Below are 24,838 nucleotides of genomic sequence, written 5' to 3'. Positions count from 1 at the left end.
GTATGGCAGAGGATTTTCATTTTTGAATGATAGATATTTTTTTCCTTTCCTTTCTAGGCGAGAAGAAAGCACATCACAAACAATGCTTACTTGAAAGGGAACAGCATGAGTGGTATACTTCACAAAAGCTTTTCATTACTGTGTTTTATGAACAGACAAGCTCGTTACAATCTGAAGGATTAAATAAAAACTACTGGAATGGTGGGAGAAATTATTTAAACAAAATATTAGGCAAAATGAATTGCAATAACATACACAACCATAGATCATAAATGTCTGGTAGGATCATTTTTACATTTATTTATATCTACTTTATGTATATACTGTATACGTTATACGAGGATACAAACAGCGCTTCTAGTTCTGTCATATTCACAAACGTTTGACAAATGTGATTTACATAACAGTTCAAAGCATCATAAAATACTAAACTGAGACAATACCACATTGGAAATTATTTTACATAAGCCATCTGCCTGACTGTTTCAAGAACCCATTTATCCTCTGTCTGTGTTTTTAATGAATAACATGAATAAAATAGGCACAATTTATATCTTAATAATTATGCTCATATGCTTATTTTAAAACACATTGCCAGTTTAGTCTCTGCTGCTGCAGACCCAGTGATTTATCATATCCTCATGTGGTTTGTGCCTCTGCTGAAACTACAATAGATCACATATGACCATAACAGGTAGTCCAAGATGGGGAAGCAACAAGTAGTGTGAAACACATATAAAAATACACTTTGTAGGGGGGCCTGTGTAGCTCAGTGAGACTCCAGCCAGGTCTCCTAAGCAACCAAATTGGCCCAGTTGCTAGGGAGGGTAGAGTCACATGGGGTAACCTCCTGGTGGTCTCGATTAGTGGTTTTCGCTCTCAATGGGGCGAGTGGTAATTTGTGCGTGGATCACGGAGAGTAGCATGAGCCTCCACATGCTGGGAGTCTCCACGGTGTCATGCACAACAAGCTACATGATAAGATTCATGGATTGACAGTCTCAGAAGTGGAGGCAACTGAGACTTGTCCTCCTCCACCTGGATTGATGTGAGTAACCGTACCACCTATTAAGTAGTGGGAATTGGGCATTCCAAATTGGGGAGAAAAGGGGATAATTTTTTTTTTTAAATACACTTTGTATATAAATGAAGAAATAAAACAAACATTATATATATATATATATATATATATATATATATATATATATATATATATATAAATAAACAAATAAAACAAAAACAAACACAGTTTGCAACTGCAGCACTACTGTAGTCGACCACAAATGGACCAAAATGCCAGATGTTTTTCTACTGTGCCTCCTTCGTTTGCATGCTGGCTTATTTTTAAGTCTCTAAATAGCAGTTTTGACTGTATAAATGCTTAATTGGATGCTGTTTGTGGGTCCCTGTCATTACATTGACAAGGGGACAAAACTCAGATGCATCTGTTATTGGCTAAATCTAAAGATATGTTATGCAATCGTTGCGTTGTCTTCAGATGAAAGGTGAGAGGGCACAGATAAGGGAAGAGCTGTAATTATGGGATATGATAGGGTCAATCTGAGAAACCAACAATGAGAGCAAGTGATTGTTTAAGATGTGCGGAATACAGTGATGTTATATGGGATTTGTTTCATACTTACAGCTGAAAGACCCAATGATATGGCTTGACTGGCACAGATTCCACTCCTGTGTTGGCATATTTCCTATTGAATTAGGAATTTGGGGCAGACCATATCGGAAGGCTGCTTTTTTAAGCAGCCAACAGCTTAAACCCCATTTTGCTCATTTCTATTGAGGAAGGGGGTCATTAGGGGGAGAATCTTTCTCATTCTCTGTAAAAATTATTTAGCCTTTTTTAAATCATAACTTAAACCTTGATTTTGTTGAGTAAACTCAATTGTCCAAGACTTGACTTGTGTTAAATTGTCAAACTTAGAAAAAATATTCAGCTGAAATCAAAAATATAATTTGCTTCATATCAATAAAGAAAAAAGTTATGTGTCTCCTACAACGTCCATTCGTTAATTTCAATGTCATAATTTAATGCGCAGTTTGAGCCCTATGCAAAAACTGCAGCTGTTACTGTCTCAAACCACCTTTGGAGGTATATACTTATTCATGCAATTTTATAATCAGGCAATCATGAAGCAGCAGTGAAATGCATAAAATCATGCAGATACAGGTCAGGAGCTTCAGTAAAAACTCACTTCAACCATCAGAATGGGGAAAAAAATTATCTCAGTGATTTCGACTGTGGCATGATTGTTGGTGCCAGATGGGCTGGTTTGAGTATTTCTGTAACTGCTGATCTTCTGGGATTTTCACGAACAACAGACTCTACAATTTACTTTGAATGGTGCCAAAAACAAAAAACATCCAGTGAGCGGCAGTGTTGTGGATGGAAATCACTTGTTGATGAGAGAGGTCAACAGAGAATGGCCAGACTGGTTTGAGCTGACAGAAAGGCTACGGTAACTAAGATAACCACTCTGTACAATTGTAGTGAGGAGAATGGCATCTCAGAACGAACAACACATCGAACCTTGTGGCAAATGGGCTACAACAGCACTTGGGCACTTTATTAGGACAGCATTGTTCCATCTCAAATCCTTCATGGAGGGCATTTACACCTGGTCTTTTCATGATCGGATAGCAATCCGATCAGCCAAATGCATGATGTGACAAAGTGTAAATATCCCCTAAAAACTACTGTTGTGGTTATCAATACGATTAATTAAAGATAAAAAAAAGTTGAACTTCAGTATTCAGTTTGAACTAAATTATGTTGAAGTTGATTAACATAAGAAAGTTGAGTTTACTTAAAAAGAGACTATGCTCATGCATTAAGTTGTATTCATTTTTCAACTGTATGCTGTTTTTAGCAACTTTCCATCTCAAGTTGACAAGACTTAAAATTTTAAACAAGATTTATTTTTTATTTTTTTTTATGTATTTGTTATGCCTGTGAGTGCAGAATGAGTCATCAATATTTTTGTTCTTTTTTTCCTGGAAAATAAATACTGTAAAATATCAATGCCTATATACCGTATGCCACAGGTTTGTTTTTGTAAACTTGCAGGAGTACACTACCACTAGCAACAAAACATTAGACTTTCATGGGTCTTTAAAGAAAAAACAAATATGATCATGATGTGAACATTTTGTGCAAAACCAACAAACCAACAATCAGTCAACTATACCTTAGACAATATGGTCATGCATGTTAAGACTACATTGATTTCACAAACAAACAAAAAAAAAACTGACATTTCTTTAAAAATCACACCAAACTTCCCTTTGATTAATCCCCCAAAACAATCATCATAATACTTTTATGAAACAATTAGTCTTGCCAACATTCTGAGAGTTGATGGTTCTGACCAGTGATCTATCTATTTTCAGTCTGAAGTGGATATTTTTCATACAGAATCTGATATTAGCACATTCATTACTAAAAGTCATTGTAGGTTCTTCCTCAGAAATGAATCACTGAGTTGTTTCCTCATACTGTAAATACTTCCTCATTTAGCCATCATACATTGGGTTATGATAATTCCCCACAGAATGTTGGTCGGTGTCGTCCAAAAGCCGTCCATAATTTGACCGTCTACAACACACAAACAAATCATTAGGATTCTAACCATTCATCCATCCATATATCTCTCTATCTATCTATCTATCTATCTATCTATCTATCTATCTATCTATCTATCTATCTATCTATCTATCTATCTATCTATCTATCTATCTATCTATCTACCTACCTGTCTGTCTGTCTGTCTATCTATCTATCTGTATGTCTGTCTGTCTGTCTACCTATCTGTCTCTCTGTCTGGTCTGTCTGTCTATCTATCATCTATCTACCTGTCTGTCTGTCTGTCTATCTATCTATCTATCTATCTATCTATCTATCTATCTATCTATCTATCTATCTATCTATCTATCTATCTATCTATCTATCTATCTACCTACCTGTCTGTCTGTCTATCTATCTATCTGTATGTCTGTCTGTCTGTCTACCTATCTGTCTCTCTGTCTGGTCTGTCTGTCTATCTATCATCTATCTACCTGTCTGTCTGTCTGTCTATCTATCTATCTATCTATCTATCTATCTATCTATCTATCTGTCTGTCTGTCTGTCTACCTATCTGTCTCTCTGTCTGTCTGTCTGTCTGTGTGTCTGTCTGTCTATCTATCATCTATCTATCTGTCTGTTTGTCTCTATCTATCTATCTATCTATCTATCTATCTATCTATCTATCTATCTATCTATCTATCTGTCTATCTACACACACACACACACATAAATATATATATATATACACTGTATATAATAATAATAATAAAGAACAAATCCAAATTTAAATTACTATAATATGAAATTATCTCATTCAATATATGTAAATAAAGAAATAATGAATAAAATCATAGTGATTCTAAAATATGAATAATTTTATTTGTTCAAAATATAATGATAATATAATATAAATATAAAATATAGTTTCATTCTATTGATTTTGAGGTAAATATGACATGTATTTGACAGTTTATTTTTTTAGATCCACCCTTAATTGCTTGGACATAGGGAAAAAAGATGATATCTACAAATATTGGGATTTGATTTTTGACTCACCGAATTTTTAAGTAGTATGCCCCACCAAGAAGTATTACTACAATGGCAATGAAGCCAATGACGATGGCAGCTACATTTCCTAATATAGGAATAAAGATAAGATTTAAGATAAGAAGGTTTTATGACTCATACATTCAGACACTAAATCTATTTTAGACTGTTAAGACAAAAACTTTTGCAAACCATGTTCTTTCATTTATAATTTGCATTAAACAGATTACATGACACATAATATATTAATGAACAGATTTTATAATCACAATTATATTTTCATCAGATAAAACATTACAATCAAAACTTCACAAAAAAGTTTTAATAGATAACATTTTCAAAATGAAGTTAAAAAATATTCAGACACTTTCTGGTTGCCAAACGTAAGTGGAAGATTAATGTGATGAATAACATCTGTGGTTACTCTGCTAGGAGACTTCATACATCCACTTAAAATCACCTTGACACCCGTGTGTTCAAAATCAATGCAAAGATATTGCTCAGAAGTTATAAATGCCACTTTGATTTTTTGTACAGTATATAATGCAATAGTTCACCCAAAATGAAACTTCTCATTATTTGCTCACCCTCGTGCCATCCCAGATGTGTATGACTTTCTTTCTTCTACAGAACACAAATTATGATTTTAAGAAGAATATTTTAGCTCTGTAGGTCAGTACAATGCAAGTGAATGGTGACCAGAACTTAGAAGCTCCAAAAAGCACATAAAAGTAACTAATAGAACTCCAGTTGTTAAATCCATATATTCAAAAGTGATGTGATAGGTGTGGGTGAATTCTCCTCCCTGCCCAACAGGGGGTGATATGCATGAAGAATGTGAATCAGCAAAAAAAAAAAAAAAAAAAGAAGAATGTGAAAGTTATAGAATTTATAGTAAAATAAAAGGACTTAAATATTTATCTGTTTCTCATATGGATTACTTTTATGCTGACTTATGTGATTTTTGGAGCGTCATAATTTTAACATACATTCACTTGCATTGTATGGACCAAAAGAGCTGAGATATTCTTCAAAAAATCTTAATTTGAGTTCAGCAGATGAAAGTCAAGGATGTGTAAATATGATGTGTGTAATTTCTTCGATGTTAAAATACATTCTCCTCTCCCAGCTTCCCTGAGATGTGTAACATTTTAGCTTTTTGGCAATTTCCATCCAATAGAGTGAGTTTGGGGCAGGACTATCTTAGGTCTTTCTTAGGTCAAAGGAAGACAGAGGGTTTATTTAAAAAACTGTTTGATATCAATGTTTATTTTGCTATTCTATTCAGTGACACTGATGTCGTACAAATTACACACTTCAGCTTTAACACGTTTTTAATGTGGCTTGATATGTTTTGCTGCTAGTTATACCTACTATTCCGCTTCTGGTCTTATGGCTTATGAATGTATAGGGTTTTTAAAGTTCTGAATGTATCACAAAGATTGATCTAGATTACATATGACTCAGTTGTTTTATGTGTTACACAAAACAGGAAAGTTATCAAATCAGAGGACATAGTACAAACCTTGCCTATTCTTAGATGCTTATGAAAAATATGAGGAACCACCGAACATTTATGGGAAAGGTTAGCAAACTGTTAATGGTTTAAACAGTCATTTGCTGTATTAAATATTAACGTAGAAAACTCTAAAGGTGTTTGGGAATAAGTGGTGTGATGTATACCTAATAACAAATCCAGTCCCAGAAAACACTGACCTGTTTGGACTCTGATTTTAGAATTCATGTGACCTTGTTTAATATCCAAGAGTTTAAACTTTTAAATATGTTTCAGCCCTTAAACACTGAAATAACATGTAGTCAGTGAACCATTTAAATGAGGCCTACCTGATTTTATTCAAGACAAAATCATTATCTGCTATGACTGACTCAACCTGAATAACTCTTTGAGGTTCAGAAAATCAGTATATGATTTTCAGCTTTCTTAAAGGGATAGTTCATCACAAAATAAAATTTTTCATTTACACATCCACATGCCATCCCAGATGTGTTTGATTTTCTTTCCTCTGCTGAACACAAATTAAGATTTTTAGAAGAATAATCAATTTCTTCTGAAATTCCTTATTCACTGTACATTTTGCCATTGCGGTCCCTAGACGATCATGATTTCAAGGGCTGGACTGTTAATCTGGCATACCGGACATTTTCCCGGTGGGCCGATGCATTTTGGGGCCGATCGGGGAGGATTGGCCATCGGGAGAACCGAGCGGGCCGGTGGGTCAGCCACGAAATGGGCCGAATGTGCCGCGATAAGCTAAATGAGCCGCTGCGTTATACAGAACGGAACACAAAAATCTCAGTGGAAAAATAGCCATCCAAGCGGGGGTAGTACTCTCTATTTCGCGGTAGCTGGTGCGTAAGTGTCTTTCACCCCAAACTGAAACCGCAATATCATCCCCCATTTTGTCCTCTCCAATGCGGAAACTCCAGTAAGAGGTAAGCACCTTGAATTTATGCAATTAATCAGTCTGTTGTGTCTCTCAGTTGTGATGAGCCTTAATGCTGAAGTTGTTAGTTTAAAGCTATTTCATAGCTTTAGTAGTTTAGTAGTAATACAAGGGATCACGGAGTGTTGTTGAATATAAACACTGAGTGACGCTGACTCACTTCACATCACCAACTGGCTCATATTACACACAAAAATGGTCTTTTATCTCCACCTGCTGGCTAAAATGTGTAATGTCACAAAATTAAATGTATAGAGACATATGACACATCTGCACTGCTCTTACACTTTAGTTTAGAACAGCTCGAACACAAGCGGAGTGATACACACAGTGAAGCGTCCGAGTGCTGATGGTGTCAGACCATCAGTGCTCATGGAACGTCTCTCGACAATCAGATAAGAGGACCGGAACTAACTGTTGTATATAATACTACATATACAGTAGGTATATTTATTTAGGCCTAGATATACATATTATGACAAAATATGAATAGAATAATTTCATGGATAACAGGTAAGAGACATCTAATGATTCAGTTTGAGAATTTTTGTTAATAATCGAATACTCATGTGTTAAACATAAAAGCATGAGACACAGTATATTTTTATATGACTAGGAACTAATATACAGTAAAAGTCCCCTAATAAATGCCCCTAAAAATCTGTGTCATCCCAAGTTATCAGAAAAGGATTGACTCATACCTGAGCTCAGGGCATCTCGATCCTTCGTTTCCAGCCTTGATGTGTTTTTTTCTTCTGCTGTTGTTATTTGACTTGTGGTTGACGATGGTGGCTTAGTTGATGCTAACGCTATAGAAGTAGAGGCCACCAGTTTGGTTGTAATTATCGTTGAAGCAGGCCTAGTTATAGTTGTGGCATTAGAAATAACTCTTACAGTAGTTTGAGTAGCCGTATTCGAGGTTTGACTCGCAGAAGATGTTCTTGTCGCAGTGCCGGCAGAACTTTCAGTCTTAAAGCTTTGAGTTGCAGTCTCCGGACTCAATGTTAGTGTGGTCGATGCATTGCTCTCATTGGGTGAGCTGGTGATCATACTTTCTGGAGAGGAATAATAATTGCTGGTGGAGGCTGCATTTGATGTTGGGACTGATAATGAGTTTGTATTGAATGTGGTGGATTTCACAATTGATGACAATTCAGTTTGAGTATGGTCAACCGTTGTAGGTTCATTTGTTGTTTGTCCCACACTGGCATCGGCTGATATTGAGTTTGACATCAGAGGTGCTGTTGAAAAATGTGTCTCTGTCGTTGTAAAAGATGTTGTTGCAGTATTGGACAGTTCAGATAGTGCTGTGGTGTGTGGACTCTCTGATGTGCCTCCAAAAATGATCCAACCTTTATTCCAAAACACAAAGTATACAACAAAAGTACCACACAAAACTAAAAAGAAAAATATCCCTTCATGCAGTAACATCTAAATTAACGGGAACACTTTACATTCATTTTCCCATTGTTTAGTGTTTATAAAGGGGTTCATTAATGATGAATAAGGCTATTAAAAATTACAAATCATTGATATGCGGTTATAACAACATGAATAAAAATTCACGAGGCTTTAATGCAGGGGTGGGGACCCTTTTTTCCATTAAGGGCCATTTGAGTATTGATGAAATTATTCGCGGGCCATACAATTGCTTGCAATTTCTGATTGTTGGTTGAAATTCATGTACACATTCCGTTATGAGCTTACACACCAAAACAATAAAAGATCTGTCTATTATACAATATTTTGTGTTCTTATCAATTAAAATTATTTTTAAACAATATTTGAAAGGATTTTATTTTTTCAGGTTAATTGAATCACGGCCATTTTTTGCTTTTCAAATGATTTCTCAAATGGCTTCGCAGGCCTGGAAAAATGGTCTAGCGGGCATTATACGGCCCTGAGGCCTGACGTTCCCCACCCCTGCTTTAATGCAATGCTTGCCAAATAGTGAGCCATTTTACCTTACATGTTATAAATGCTTAATAACACTTATTTAACATTAGTAACCTGAAAATGATTTAAACTAATTTAAAGCATCTTTTAAGTAGTTGCAAATATTAGAAACCTTTTATTAAATTATATATGCTGTATATGAGCATGAACACCAGAAAGGTTTTTTGCAGAGGACTTTAGTTAACCAGGACTAGGGAAGTTAGGACAGCACCCAGCGCAGCACCATACTTTTGACATCATTGTGACAAGGAAAGTGACAACTTTGACAAGTGAGTCAAGACATTACAATAATGACTATACAAACACAAACCGGACTGCCAAAAAATGCAAAATCCCTATTTGTAATCTCATTATAATAGTTTATTTTGCTGCATTGTGACATAAATCATGATTAGGGTATTTTATGTATTTGATTAAAGGAATATTCCATGTTCAATACAAGTTAAGCCCAATCGACTTAATGTTGATTGCCACAAAAATGAATTTCAACTGATCCCTTTTCAAGGTTCCAGTGAGGCTGTAACAATGGAAGTGAATGGGGGTTTAAAGGCAAAAATGTGAAGCTCATAATTTTAGATGAATTCTTCTGTTCAAACTCATGCATTATTTGAGCTGTAAAGTTGTTTAAATTGTCATTTTTACAGTCATTTTATGGTTTTAGGGTTTGTTGACTACATCGTCATGGCAACAAAGTTGCAAAACTGGCTATAACTTTTCCCAGAAAAGGTTAGTGAGTGATGTTATCTCACTAAAATCATGTTTATACACATATTGTTTATGTCTTGTGGTTATACTTTTGAAACAGTGAGTATTTTAGCATTAAAAATGGGCCCCCAGTCACTTCTATTGCAGGAGCCTCATTGTCACCTAAATTTTTTGTGCTAGTCAAGATTATGCCACAAATGTTGTCGATTGCGCTTAACCTGTATTGAATATTCCTTTAATGAAATCTGGAGTCAGATAGGTTACTTATATGCTGCCTTTTGTGTTATTTTTGGAGCTTCAAAGTTCACCATTCACTTGCATTGTGAGGACCAGCAGAGCTGAGATATTCTTCTAAAAATCTTTGTTTGTGTATTTATTTAGGTTGTGTATTATTTATTTAAGTGTATTTATTAAGCATTTATAACATGTTAGTCAAAATGCTCTCTGTTTGACAAATATTGTAAGAAAGTCGCCCTTTTTCTTCATGTTGTTATAACCACATATCGGTGATTTATAATGCATTTGTAAATGACTTATTAGTCATTAATGAATCACTTTATAAACCCTTAACAAAATGAAACCTTAATACAAAGTGTTACAATTTAACTTGACAATTTAAGTAAAAAAAATATGATTCAATATGACTACACTTAAGTCATTTTTAGGGGTCAGATCAAATATTTCTTTAAGGTAATGACTACAGTCTTAGTTTGGTTATTGAAGCTCAATGTGTTAATTTTTGATTACGTACTGAATGCATTTGACCTATTTAAGCATGAATGCCCACAATAAACTCTTGCACCATAGAAATGAAATGACAAAGGTGGATCTACATTTCCTGAGCAGGAAACAATGAAAACTATTTTGTAAAGTGCCTTAATGTGCGTATAGTTACACATTAAGACTTTTGTATTATTTCAGCCTAACTACTGAACAACTTTATTATATCTTATAAAAACCATTGTAAGTCGTATCCACATGAGCTACATCTGTAATTAGCCTCAAAAGGCAATTTTTGATATGCTTTTGAATTATTTGGTATAATTATATAAATGTAATGTGAATTTATATAATTTACAATACGCAATAACAATTAATACGAAAGGCATTATATAAAAAATGCATTCTGAGTACACTTTGTTCTTATATAGCCTACTGTATATATATAACTCATTATTTACATGTGTAATTAAACTTTAACACGACGTTTTAATGTAAAATGTAGTCAAGAATTATAATAAACATACCTGCTAATATCACCATCGTTGAAAAGTGCATCTCCATGTTGCTTTCTCTTTGTAATGTAGCGACTGTTTAGCAGTTTCTCTCTTGTACTGTAACACACGTGTAAATGGAAAGAAGTACATTTACACGCATTTGTCGCGAGCGCGCATTCGTGCACGCCTCCGGTCAACTGTCACCTCCTCTAATATTATGCTAGTGTGTACAGATGCGCAAATGTGCTTTCCAGGCGGTCAAACGCCGTGCAGTATGTAAGACTAAAGAATAAACTGTGATATTATTAAACAGATGCTGTAATGTAAAACTAATGTAATGTAGCTAAACTCACAAAACTTTATACGTTTCGATGGCGTTGTGACGAAAACTCACCACTAGACGGCCGTAGATTATGCATAGAAGTCTCACAGACGTCACTTTTCAGAGTTACACAGTACACTGAGGTAAATACATTGATGTATTGTAAATGTCCCCTTTAAAGAGAAAAGTGCTCAGAGAAATGTCCAAAGTATTGATTATAGGAATTATTCATCAAAAAATGAAAATGTTCTCATCCTCTATTCATCCTCATGCCATCCCAAATGTGTATGACTTTCTTTCTTCAACAGAACACAAACAAAGATTTTTAGAAGAATATCTCAGCTGGTCCTCACAATGCAAGTGAATGGTGAACTTTGAAGCTCCGAAAATCACACAAAAGGCAGCATAAAAGTAACCTATCTGACTTCAGTGGTTAAATCATATCTTTTGAAGTGATCCAATCAGTTTTGGGTGAGAACAGACCAAAATGTATAACTCCTTTTCCACTATAACTCTTAACATCAGCAGTCTCCTTGGTCATCAATCACAATTTCAAGCTCGAGTAGACTTCCTTGCACCATCTAGCACTCCGCACATGCGTCTAGCGTGTAATCAAGCTTGAAATCATGATTAATCTTAATCTTAATCAATTAAGATTAATCAAATTCACACAGGTGTCCCAGCTACAGGTTTAGTTTATCACATTTCTTGTCTTCCACTAACGTTTTAAACCAGAAGTGTCCAAAACACGTTGTTGTCTTAGTTTATATGTCTATTGTTTTGGAAAAGAAGAAGAAGAAGAAGAAGAAGAAATGTGATTGTGGGTGGCCTTTTATGGTTTTTTTGGTAATACAAATAGGCTACAATTGTTATGGGTGGGAAATTACATTCTAAGATAACAGTCAATTGGTTACATGCATTTGTCAATTTATTTGACACTTTTTCCAAACTCTTCACCCAACTGTTTTCTCTAACATGTAGCAGGATACATCACTTGATCTCTTCCTACCATAATCCACCAAAACACTTTATACTGTATATGTCTCAAAATGAACTCATTCTAAAATGATACATCCTGCATTTAGAGCAACCAAAAACTCTTAACACACTGACCTTGAAAACACAGAATTCCTCAAATCTACATTAGGTAAGTTTTTTTAGTTAGAAATTAACAAAATTTAATTAATGAGCAAGTGCACCAACAATCTGTCTTCCAAACCACCTTACCCTGATTCTTTATGGTAAGCCTATAATAATGATTTCTATTTTAGAGCTGTCGGGACGGATTTGGTGGGAAATTGCATTTTTCTGTCATTCATCCATGCATGTTTACGTCATTCCCATAAATAAAGACAAGAAGGTCCAGAGATACTATAGCGCATGTATACACCGATCAGCCACAACATTAAAACCACCTGCCTAATATTGTATAGGTCTCCCTCATGGCGCCAAAAAGGGCGCCAACCCGCATCTCAGAACAGCATTCTGAGATGTTATTCTTCTCACCACAATTGTACAGAGTGGTTATCTGAGTTAATGTAGACTTTGTCAGTTTGAACTAGTCTGGCCATTTTCTGTTGACCTCTCTCATCAACAAGGCATTTCCATCCACAGAACTGGATGTTTTTTGTTTTTAGCACCATTCAAATTAAATTCAAGGGACTGTTGAGTTTGAAAATCCCAGTAGATCAGCAGTTACAGAAATACTCAAACCAGCCCGTTCTGTGCTTCAACCGCTAGAGGACCAAAAGTTACATAGAGTATTGTGTTGGGTGCACTGCAGTACATTACAGGATTATCACACATTTTGTATACTGTAAATCCTTATGTTGTTATTACTGGGAAAATCAAGTTGTCTTAATTAAAGATTACTTGAAATGTCGAGTTTGGGGTTTATAACTCAAATATTCCTCGAACTTATTTTTCTATAAAAAGAAATCCACAGACTCACGAATTTAAGTGTTAACAACTCAAACTATGCCTTGCACTTGATTTATTTAATTAGGTTTCCTTGTTCAAAGGGAACATATGGGGGCATTCAAATAGTTGTTATTAAGAATTCATAAAGGTTCTAGCTCTTTTGTAGCATTATTTTGGTTGTTTTGTTGAAAATACAGTTGTTAATTTGTGTGATGTCACCATTAGGGTAATCGGTGTCCCTTTGGTCAACTTGGACCCTGTAACATTATCACAGCTCATCTTATGCAACAAAGGTGCAGGCATTTATGCAATACTATTGAGATTTAAGTTTATTTTGTGATTGACCTAGAATCATCTATAATCTTCATTCATTTAACTGTTATGTTATGACCTAAATTTTAGAACTTCAATTAAAACAAGTTGAAACACAATCTTTAAATAGCAAATCTGAGTTAAGTCTACTTGCATGTGGTTACTCTATTTTTTTATTACCCTAATTTAACCATTTCATTTTTTTTTAATTTAAAGATCTAAATTCAGTTGAAGGTACGAGTTTACTCATTAATTGTGTAGAGTCAGCTTACTAGGGTTTTCGGTTTACAGTAAAACATTGCAGTTGGTTTCAGTGTGTTTCAGTAACTTTGCACATAGGAAGTCCAACATACAATTACCAAAACATACAGTTGGCACTGATTATTGACACATAGCAATGCTAGTCAACTCAGCCATCTTTATTTAGTTATCAAGAAGAATCTCACCTGAGGAACAATCTCCTAGCATGATTGATTCATCCCTGTCAGGCATGTTTACATTACAAAAATGACCACTTTTGAATAGATTATAACAAAACTGAGAAAGCAAAACTGCTGGATAGATCTTCAGCTAATGAAGATGGCACTTAAACTAAATGACCTGTTCCTGCAGTAAGCGTACTGTAAATCCCTTCAGATAAAGGACCATTGCTGAACTATAGGCTGGATAAGAGCCAATGAAACTCCCATCTACATCTCATCTCTCATCAATGGAGGACCAGAAAAAACGATTGCCTGAATGTGTCGTCCTATCTGAATATTCATTTTGACAAGCCTTTTAAAGGTGTATTTTTAGCACACAGGTATGTTACTGCAGTCATGTTTTTTCATTGTGTCGTCTTGTCAAACAAATGCTGAGAGTACTGGCCAGTTTTATCTTCATTTCAAACCACATTCCTGGATAATTCTGCAAACTCTGTGATAAAATGTATACAGAGCCATATGGGTGCAGCTCAGTAGAAACAAAGGGTATATTGACTTTAGTTTGGATCTACAATCACTATACTTGCTGTCATGTTTTATGAGCATACTGTAAATAATAGAGACATTAGATATATCCTATTACTTGTATTTTAAGATTGTGAAAAAAATCTTAAGATTGTTAATATTTATTATAATTAACAAAGAAATTAAGTACACTCATTTACCTTGCTCTTGTGGATAGAAACAATCAGTTTACCCTACCCGTATGTCTCAAGTATGTAAATATTAGGCAAATATATAGTGTAATGCAATTTGTCCTGTTAGACACAAACCCATATTATAATATGTGGCATAACAACATTTGCTTTTTAATCAAAAGTTCTACACTGAAAACAGTGTAAAAAGAGCTCTTTCATAGTTTAGGGGTGTGCTCAGGAAATGCTTTTAGTTTCAATGGAATGTTTACAGAGTGTCATGTCAGGCATGCTTTCATGGTTTCGACTGTGGGACTACCGTTTCATTTGTATATCATCTGCTCACTGATGCAATAGCATACAGACTCTTACTGTGTACAGGAGTTTAATACGTGCCATATTAGAGTTATAGCTATAGGCACAATTGTAAGTTGTGACATGGTCAGTAAAAAATAAAATAAAAAATTAAGGACACATATTTTTAACTAAGCAAATTAATTAAGTGCTATCCTTCTGACAAGACTTGAACTCTATGGGTGCTGTGCAGCAAGATAAACAAACTGTAAAATCTGATCAGATTTGCTTATCTAGAAGTGAACAAATTTGCAGCTGAAGTGCCATACACTGTAAATCAAGAAGATGTTGTGCAAGTGATTTCAGGTGTTTGCCTTACAAAGTCCTGGTAAACAAGAAGCAAATATTCCACTCATCATTTTCTCTTGATAATGAGCTTTGCAATTTACTGCAAATTGTTTCCAGAAGTCTATAACTCTTCACCGGTAGTGGTGAACCTACAGCAAAACTTTGGCTATAATGGAAAATTTGCCACCACTTCTGGTAAACCTTCTATGTCACTTACTGGTCTATAGTCACAGATTAATAAATTATTTCATTTATTTTTTTCAAAGTTTTTTCAAAGTCCCTTTCAAGGCAAGTCAGTCCACTCAGCGGACATATTTGGAACATTCCTGGTTAACTATTTTATATGGATACAAGCGCAATAAATGTATAGCTCCTACCTACTTGAACGGAAGAGACTGACATCTTCAAAACAGTTTGACAAGATTAAGATAAAAAAAAAAAATTAAAATCAGGAGTTAAAATCTTACAACTGTGATTTAAAAATATTTGCTCCTTTAGCTCAGATCATGCTAAAGAACGCTATTTGTTAGGCTGGTTCAGCTAATGCATGATTGTGTGTGTGTCCGGCTCCATTGCAGGTTGAGTAAGACTGGTGACACGTGATTGGCTAAAAGGTGATTGGCTCTTTTACCATTAAGGAGGGCCTTCCTTTTGTAAATCTCCCATATTGGATGTTCAAATTTTTCCCATTCCTTTTAATAAAAGTGCTCTATCTCGAACTAAATAGACTCACAGTATGCGTGACACAAATGTCATCATCAGCACAGTCTGAAAGGACTGCATTTTTTCTAGACATGCATCTGCCATTGACTGTACTAAAGGGGATAACAGCACTGTCACAGTGTGCATGTGTCAAACAAATCTGTATGCGCTCACGGTAGAGATGGATCTCAAAGTGAAATAAGAAACATTAGGTTGAATTTTCTGTAGCTGAAATCGGTCTGTGCTTACTAAAATTGTATACACTGCCCCCAGTGGCCAAAGTGGTATGTGTTGTTGAGCGAATGGGCACGTGTGAGCTCTATTTGTTGTTTTCATCTGTACAGGCTGTTATACAGTGAAAAGTGTCCCTCAACCCAAACCTAAAGCTAACAATCAGCGGAGTGAAACTATAATGTTAGAGTCAATCTCCAAATTATTCTCGTCACTGATCATGTGAACTCGATTACTTTTCTGGATTCAACGCAGGATTCAAAACCCAGGTCTCCCATGCTGCTTACACAATGTGTTACGGCAACCTTGGTCTAAATAGATCTGTCATAAGAGTGAATATGTGCTTCTCGTTAGAAATTGGATCGAAGGAGGCACTGGCACAAGGCAATCCACAATGTCAACATGGACAGGCACTAGAAATAAAATTTCTAGACCAAACCCAGAGTGTTCTTCTCTACTTTGTTATTTCTAAGAGCAGTAATTTATAAGCAGTTTGTGATTTAACGCTTGAAATCATGACTAGTGTTTTGCCTTTAAAGCAGTCAGGTTTCTCCCCATGCTCACTGGAGTTAGAGACAGGTGTTAGGCATAATTTAGCTCAGATGTAAGCGCCCTTACTGCTTTCTCTCTCTCTGGACGGGCGCTTGACCATGCCCCCGCTGCCCCATACCCCAACTGCCCGACGCATACCACTCTCTCCCATTTCTAGAAAGGAGGTCAGTGTTCACCTTGAATCACCTTGAATTTAAAAGGCTGGAGAGCCAGATACCACCGGGTGGTCTGAGTAGAGGGTGAAGGCCCACCCCAGCAGGTGGTACCGGAGAGTGAGGACTACACACTTGATGGCCAGACACTCCTTTTCCATGGTGATGTACTTTGTTTCCCTCAAGGGGAGCTTACGGCTGATGTACAGCACTGGGCGCTCCTCCCCCTTCACCACCTGCGAGAGTACGGTCCCCAGTCCTCTGTCTGAAACTTCCGTCTGTAATAAGAGAAAGGGAGAGAGAAATTAGGTGCATGCAAAAGCAGCCCTCCACAAAGTGCAACCTTAATCTGCGTAAACACCTGTTGGCACTGCTCCGTCTACTGGACTGGGTCTGGAGCTCCCCTTTTAGTGAGATCGGTCAGCAGGCTGTGACGTCCGAATAATTTGGCACAAACCTTCTGTAATAGCCAACCAGCCCAAGGAACTGTCTCACCCCCTTTTGGGTCTTGGGTCTCGGGCAGGTCGCAATCGACATTGGACAGTCTTGTCAATTTGGGGATGTACCTGGCCATGACCCAAGTGGAACCCCAGATGCCATACTTCCATCCACCCAATCGCGTACTTTTTGGGGTTTGCTGTGAGCCCTGCCCGCCGCAGCAACTTCAGGAACGCCCCCAGATGCTGCATGTGTCGCTCCCAATCATTGCTGTAAATGAAAATGACATTTAAATAGGCAGTGGCATAAGCTACATGTGGTCTGTGGATACGGTCCATGAGATGCTGAAACGTAGCCGGGGCCCCAAACAAACCAAACGGAAGCATAACAAATTGGTGCAATCCAATTTTTGGATATTATTATTATTATTATTATTATTATTATTATTATTATTATTATATGTAGAGACTCAATGAACAAAACAAATCCAGCCATAAAGTTATCTACAACATGTTTTAGATTTTCCAAATTCCCTCTTATATGACATTTTCCATCCATTTTTATTTTTATTTTTTTCCAAAATAATCTGAATGCCTTACATATTTTCAAAAACCTCTCTAAAAGTCAAAACGTGTCTCTGACTCCTTTACATGCAAAATAAACAGTTTGTATTATCAATCTTGATACAATATGGTTACAAGAACTAAACCGTTATGAAGAATCTTTAAATATATGTTTTTTATTTAAATGTTTTTATTATTATTTTAATTAGCCTGATATTGAAAACCATATAGTACAATATGTATGTAAAAAAAGAAGATCTGATTCCATGCACAACGTCACTGCTCGTGGATGGGGCCCGAAAGGTTTACAAAACATCACTCCATTGAGGCTGTCGAAAGGTCGAAACTTGAGCAATTGTGATGTTAACAAGCTCACGTGACTACATGACAATGGACAGATTTGATAGGATCCTGCCTCCTCAAGTTTCTGTATACTCTTTAAACTGTTTCACCGAAATCGCAGTGAATAATTCCGACAACGGCTGTTCTGTGAATTTACAATCCCAACATGCGAACACCTGGGATTTTTATTTTCGGGTTGGTGCTCGCGCCTTGCGGGTTGATTTTGGATCTGGTCAGCACCGTGGCCCCGAGCTGGCGCACCATCAGTAATATACCTGGAGAGTCCTCTGATCTGGTTCTCCAACAAGGACTATGGGACATCTGCCGGACTTTCACATCATCTCGGGACATTCAATGCAACCAACAGAACACACAATACTTCAACACACAGATCGTCCAGATTGCGCGCGGTCTGATGTTGGCATCACTCATTCTCAATGCCATTGCTATCGGCGTGGCATCAGTTGGAGTGAGGTGTTGGACGAATAACGCACCGCACTGGATTGTCGCTGGCATCGGGGGTCTTCTCATTTTCATCTCGGGGGTCCTCGCTATCATCCCGGTGGCGTGGTACACTCACATCATGAGCTCCATCACCTCTTCATCCACCGATATTCGTGTAGGATACTGCCTAGTGCTGGGCTTCATAGGTGGGATCCTGGAAGTGTTCGGAGGTTTGGTGATGTCCATCGGGTTATGCTGGAGTTGTGGTGAACGGAACCCAAAGGAAAGACCGTGGACAGACGTGGTGAGGTCCACGCGTCATCCTTCTCCTCCTCAAAGGATGACAGTACAGAGTAGTCCTATAAGCAGTATCAGCAGCGCGAGCAGTGCTCCATATTACTCCAAAGACACTGATATGGACTTCCCAAAAGCGAAGAGGCACCAGGAACGTTTTGTGAACTCTCCACACAGAGCAAGACCCTACGATTCAGATTTGTAAAAAAAAGACTGCACACACTTTTAACCTAGTGATCTAACGGAATTTACACCATAGAAGAAAGAACGCTTATAAAGAAGTAGCCTACCATGGTTACGGTTTCCGCGGAGAAATGCCAGAGTTAAGGGCCGTTCACACCGTAGGCTTATGCGACTTTGCTCTTACACAAGAAAGACGCAGGGTTACGAACAGACAACAACGGAGGTGTCTCGAGACGCGTTTAAGTTTTTTTAAGGGACGCCAAACACGTCCTTATACTGAAAAACATATAGGCGCAACCGACAGAACGCAGATGAGTTTTTAAAATTTGACGTGTTTTTAACTTGACACGGTGTCTAAAAACGTACAGTGCTCCTGAAAAAAATAAAAAATAAATAAGCAATCCCGCCATTCTATGAAAAACAAAACGGGGCGGACGGTCGCTAGAATACATTAATTGTGAACACCCCCTTAAGGGGGTCGCACACCGAACGAGAAGCGCAGCGCAGCGCCGCGCCGCGCCGCGCCACGTCTAGAACAACTCACAGGTATCGCACACCGGACGCGCACATTCTATTCGCGCGAGCTCAATTTTGAATCAACTCCTGGTAGAAGTCTAGAAGAGCTGCACGATGGGTGAGTTTTAACTTGATGTATTATTTATTTTTTATGTTAATTTAATAGCTGATGTTTGATCGTTAATCGAGTAAAAGTGTCTATCACGTTAAGTCTGTTATTTTGTTGTAACGTTATCCGTTGTCTTGGCAACTATGTTACAAACAATAGTATTTATTTAGCTAGCGTTTAGCTAACCCGAGTGACAACGTTAACCAAACAAGTTATTTGATATATTCTTTTTTATTATATACGTAACTGACGATATGTTATGTAAGAGTGTATGGTTAGTATGGTAGAGTATTGAATATGGCACAACAGGGGAAAATGAAAGATTTAAAAGGGCTATGTTTGTTATAGGCCTATATTTTTTCCAATATGACTTTATTCAAGCTGTTAAATTAGGAATGTTAAACTAAATGTATATTGCAGCACAGGGTGACGTCAGTATGTATATTAACGACGATTTGAGACAAATAAATGTACATTTAATATACAACTATGTAAATGGCGCTCTGTGGCGCGGCAGGGTTTTGAACAAGGTCCTGAGCCGTAGCTGGGCGCCGCGGACAGACGCCGAATGGCGCCGCCGGTGTGTGTACACTCATAGAGAATAATGTGTTAGAATTTTAAAGACATGGCGCTGCGCGGCGCGTTCGGTGTGCGACCCCCTTTAGACTACAACAGTTGTTTATCAATCAAATGACTGTGAGATCTAATTTAAACTATAGCCTACAATTTTTCAGAATATTTATTTGATTTAATTCCTTTTTTTATGACAATGGTGGTTAAGGTTACCACAGTAAAAATAGGCCTAATAAAAAAAAAATATGTAAAAAATTCTAATTCTCCAATTCTTAATGAATATGCATTTATTCAAACTGCTTGTAAGATAATCATACACAAACTGAAAAAAATGCAGTTTAAAATAGTTTCAGATGGATTATATCACGTCACAAGGCAGGAGATTATGTCAATTCTTGACTTATGTCAACCTACTTAGCTATGGTAATTTGGCAGAAAACACCGTGACAATACATGTTAAATAGCCTATATGTAAGGAAACTTAAGTTCATTTTGAGGTCATCTTGGAAAGCACTAACAACATTATTATTGTTACACTGTGCACTTTATATTGTAACAGCAGTTTATAGTCTCTTATTAATTGTGGTGCCATTACTTTGTTACTAATTCTTGTTATTTCACTGTTTGTAGCTAAATGTGCAAATAACCAAGAACCTTTCCAGTTTGTGCAGTTATACTTAATACAAAATAGAAAAGTTGTCCAATCGTTGGACACGCACAGCACACTTGAATGTATGTAATATATTGTCTCATGGTGTTCACAAGACAGACTGACATATTTTTGTGGACGTTCTTGTGGTGTGTGTTGATATTGTAATTGGTGTGCACCCATCAACTGATTGAAGGCTGTTTATTTCCCTGTATTTTTATGATTATAAATGTGATGGATGAATATTGCCACAGAATCTTTGGCATACTGGCACTTAATTTCCCTGCTTTAATATAATACGCGATGAAGTAAATAAATGTCATTTTGAATGAAGCAGAGTGCAACTTAATATGAATGAAGAAATACTGAGTCACATTTTTTTATTTTTATATTTGATTATTTAAAAGCTTATACTGTATAATATATCAAAATTCATCAGCTCATCATGTCAAAAATGACACATTTTATTTCATGGATTTTTGATGGAGATTCCATGTTGTTGCAAGAGTTTGATTAGAACTATTGTTGAAGACAGATAAGCGAGGTCCATCTTTATAAGACATTGTGCATGTATAAAAGTTTGCTTATATAAGAGAAATTTCATAAGGCATTATATAAGGGAGGTGTCACACTTTTTACTTTAGTGAATATACTGTTTAGATAAATACCTTGAAGTCTTTACTAAAACAAAGCTATTGAACATTTCTACCATTATTGATCAGGACAAAAGCTACAGTTCATGTGACAAGATGCCTCAATAGCACAGTATGTTGTCACTATATGGAGTTAGCTGCCATAATGGAACCTCCTGTTTTTCTATACTGAATAGAGTTTGTATGAAATACAATACACACCATCTTCAACCACACTTGTATTTAAGATGCATTTAATGTCTGCAATTACTTAAACAGTAGCTAATGAAACACAAAACTTTTCTTAATACCGCAAAAAAATGTATTAATTAAAAAGCAAAAATTATTGTAACTGATTTCTTGTTCATTAAAAAAAAAAAAAAAAAAAAAGAAATGTGCAGTTACAGTGATGCATCTTCTATGGAAGTGAATGGGACCATTCCATAAGAATTAGGATACACACCATTTCACAAATATGGCCACAAGACAAACTGAATAAATGTTAAAATTATTTTAGTGCAATTAAATTCTGAGAAATTGCAGTTTTAAGGCGGCTGCCAGAATACAGGGTTTCGTGCATTGCATCGTCACGCCAACAAAGTTTTAATATTGGATACACTTTACACAGATAAGGTTAGTATGCAATTTTATCTCATTAAAATCATGATAACACGTATAATGTTGACGTCATGTGGCTATACTTTCAAAACAATGTTAATTCAAATGTTTATGGACTGGACCCATTCACTTCCATTATAAATGGTTTACAGTAACCACAATTTTTGCCTCTTTTTAAAAAAAAAAAAGAAAATGAGTGTGAGATAAAACATTTTGTGTGTGTTTATCACCATTATGCCTCAAAAGCTGTCAATTCAGTTTAATTTGAATTAAACCCAAAATATTCCTCTAAGACTGCATTGTTGATTGAACTCAACATAGACATCCACTGCTAAATTAAACAAACATTTGTGCAATTGGACCTTTGACTTAAAACCTCATAGTTAATGAGTTTTCATTGTGACAACTTGCCCCGGTTTCCCCTTTGTATCCCTTAACATGCATACTGGAACTCCAGGTCTATTTGAAACAGTGGCATGCATCAAGAACAAGTTTGATGTGGACCAGACTTTCGACACCACACCCTTCAGAAGATAGTCAGATGGAGCCACCTCCTCCCAAGTTTCATATTGCTTCTTATTTTGCACCAAACACACTTTACCTCTTTCAAAGGGTGACAACAGCTCTACTTGCAACCATGCGAACCCCTGGGATCTTGATATTCGGCTTGGTCATGGCCCCCTGCGGATGGATCCTGAACCTGACCAGCACGGTTGCACCCAACTGGCGCACCATCAACAACTTAGCTGGAGAATCTTCAGATCTGGTGGTGGAACAGGGAATCTGGGACATCTGAAGGACATCTACATCGATGAGATCGCAACTGTGTAACCAACGAAGCAATGACCAAGTATATTTCAACACCCAGATCATTCCGATTGCACAAGGCATGATGATTGCCCTCCTTGATCGTGACTGCAGTTGTCCTGGCCGTGGCAACACCGGGAGTTTGATGCTGGAGGGACAGACCAAGGTGGAAACTGGCTGCTTTGGGTGGTCTCCTCATCTTCTGCTCCGGCATCCTGACCATCATTCCTGTTGCATGGTACACCTACCAGTTGAACAACCTCAACTCCACCTCGGTCAAAAGAGACCCGTTAAGACCAGACAACATCAGGGTAGGATACTGCATTGTTCTAGGCTACATTGGAGCCATCATGGAGGTCCTTGGGGGCTTTGTGATGTTCCTTGGGATATGTTCCTGCTGTGGTGGTCGCAACCGTGGAGAGAAGTCTCAAACCAACCAACAAAATCCACCAGCCTGACCGACGCCTCTGCCAAGGGTCAATCTTCCAAGATATCTCAGTTGGAATAGTGGAAGCAGTGTGCCATACTCTAAAGACTCACTGGATGATGATCTGGACTTCCCACGAGCCAAAAGCCGAGAAAGATCTGTCAACACCTTACGCTGGTAGACCCTATGATGCTGATCTGTAAAATTCTAAGCTTAATAAGCACATAATGTGAATTGTACATGTGTGTACCTTGACAATTACCGTTAAAGACCAGATAGTTAGTTGGTTTGGTCATCTAATGATGTTACAATGAACAATTTGAGCATACACTCCTCGAACAACCTGTTACACCAGTCTTTTTCTTACTTTTATAGAAGAAACATAATTTGGAATTGTAAATAACCAAAATATAACCAACTATTAAAAGCTGTTTTGTACTTCATAGACATTAAGCTAATGGTATAGTAACAATAATGCTGCAGGACTTTTGTAACTCTTTTGGATGCAAAAAATTGTGCAATATTTCCTTTGGTGTTTTTCCGACATCTTCAAACATTCTCAGAAGATACTAACATGCAATATGACTTCAGCTCAAGAGTATCAGGACTAAACCTCTGTGATGCAGTATAACCAGTAATACAGGTTGTTTCAGTTTTATCTCCACTGCATGGCTTGTAGAATGTGGGCTGTGTTTGCATCATCATGTGATCCAGGGGTCATGTGAACATTGAAGTGGATAATCAAATTTATCAAGATGAGGGACTTTGGTCATAAAATATTTAGCTCCAAAGTAAATACCAACTTTGTGGTTTCTACATTTAAACCAATAAGTATTAATACTTAAATTAATCATTAGCATTTAAAGGTATTAAGATTTGACTCATCAAGTTATATTTTTCCATTGCTCATGGGTCAAGAATATTTGGTTTTAAATGACGATCTAAAATCTCTCTGTAACAGTACTTTATTTTTATTTCCAATTATGTTTTTTCATTTAAATGAACTATTATTTATTAAAACCAAATGCTGTTATAAATGTGTATTTAAAACACTTTGCCACACAAACGGACAGTAATTATTCAAAAGCCTTTGGAACTTTAAGAAATGGTAAGAAATTTGTCAACATCTTTCTAAAAAGAATGAACATTAAGCTTTTTATCTGTAGTTTGTTATAGGAGTTCTCTTTTTTTAGCCTCATTTGTTTATTTGTATATATTTATTTAGTGCATTTTGTTATTTTGTCCACCCACTGCTTATGAGTTATCTATATAGGACACACCTTATATCGTATTGGAAGCATATCCGATATTCATCAATGTGTT

General features: G+C 36.6%; 2 protein-coding genes and 1 pseudogene across 2 annotated transcripts; 2 read left to right on the top strand and 1 right to left on the bottom strand.

Annotated features, from left to right (window-relative positions):
- Nucleotides 1-1,325: 1,325 nt before the first annotated feature.
- LOC127635540 (prostate androgen-regulated mucin-like protein 1 homolog) lies at nt 1,326-11,120 on the bottom strand. Its single transcript, XM_052115634.1, has 4 exons — nt 11,001-11,120; nt 7,794-8,444; nt 4,637-4,715; nt 1,326-3,610 (listed from the first exon to the last, which is right to left on the bottom strand). Exons 1-4 carry the CDS (start codon nt 11,035-11,037, stop codon nt 3,529-3,531), a joined length of 849 nt encoding a protein of 282 aa, XP_051971594.1. The 5' UTR covers nt 11,038-11,120; the 3' UTR covers nt 1,326-3,528.
- Nucleotides 11,121-18,400: 7,280 nt separating this feature from the next.
- Nucleotides 18,401-19,812, top strand: LOC127635541 (claudin-23-like). The gene has a single exon (XM_052115635.1). It carries the CDS (start codon nt 18,430-18,432, stop codon nt 19,204-19,206), a length of 777 nt encoding a protein of 258 aa, XP_051971595.1. The 5' UTR covers nt 18,401-18,429; the 3' UTR covers nt 19,207-19,812.
- Nucleotides 19,813-22,729: 2,917 nt separating this feature from the next.
- LOC127635538 (claudin-23-like) lies at nt 22,730-23,718 on the top strand (annotated as a pseudogene).
- Nucleotides 23,719-24,838: the final 1,120 nt, after the last annotated feature.

The sequence above is a fragment of the Xyrauchen texanus genome, chromosome 43 (assembly GCF_025860055.1).
Source record: "Xyrauchen texanus isolate HMW12.3.18 chromosome 43, RBS_HiC_50CHRs, whole genome shotgun sequence".
Lineage (NCBI taxonomy): Eukaryota > Metazoa > Chordata > Actinopteri > Cypriniformes > Catostomidae > Xyrauchen > Xyrauchen texanus.
Note: the sequence above shows the minus strand (reverse complement) of the source record. Positions and strands in the feature narration are given on the sequence as shown.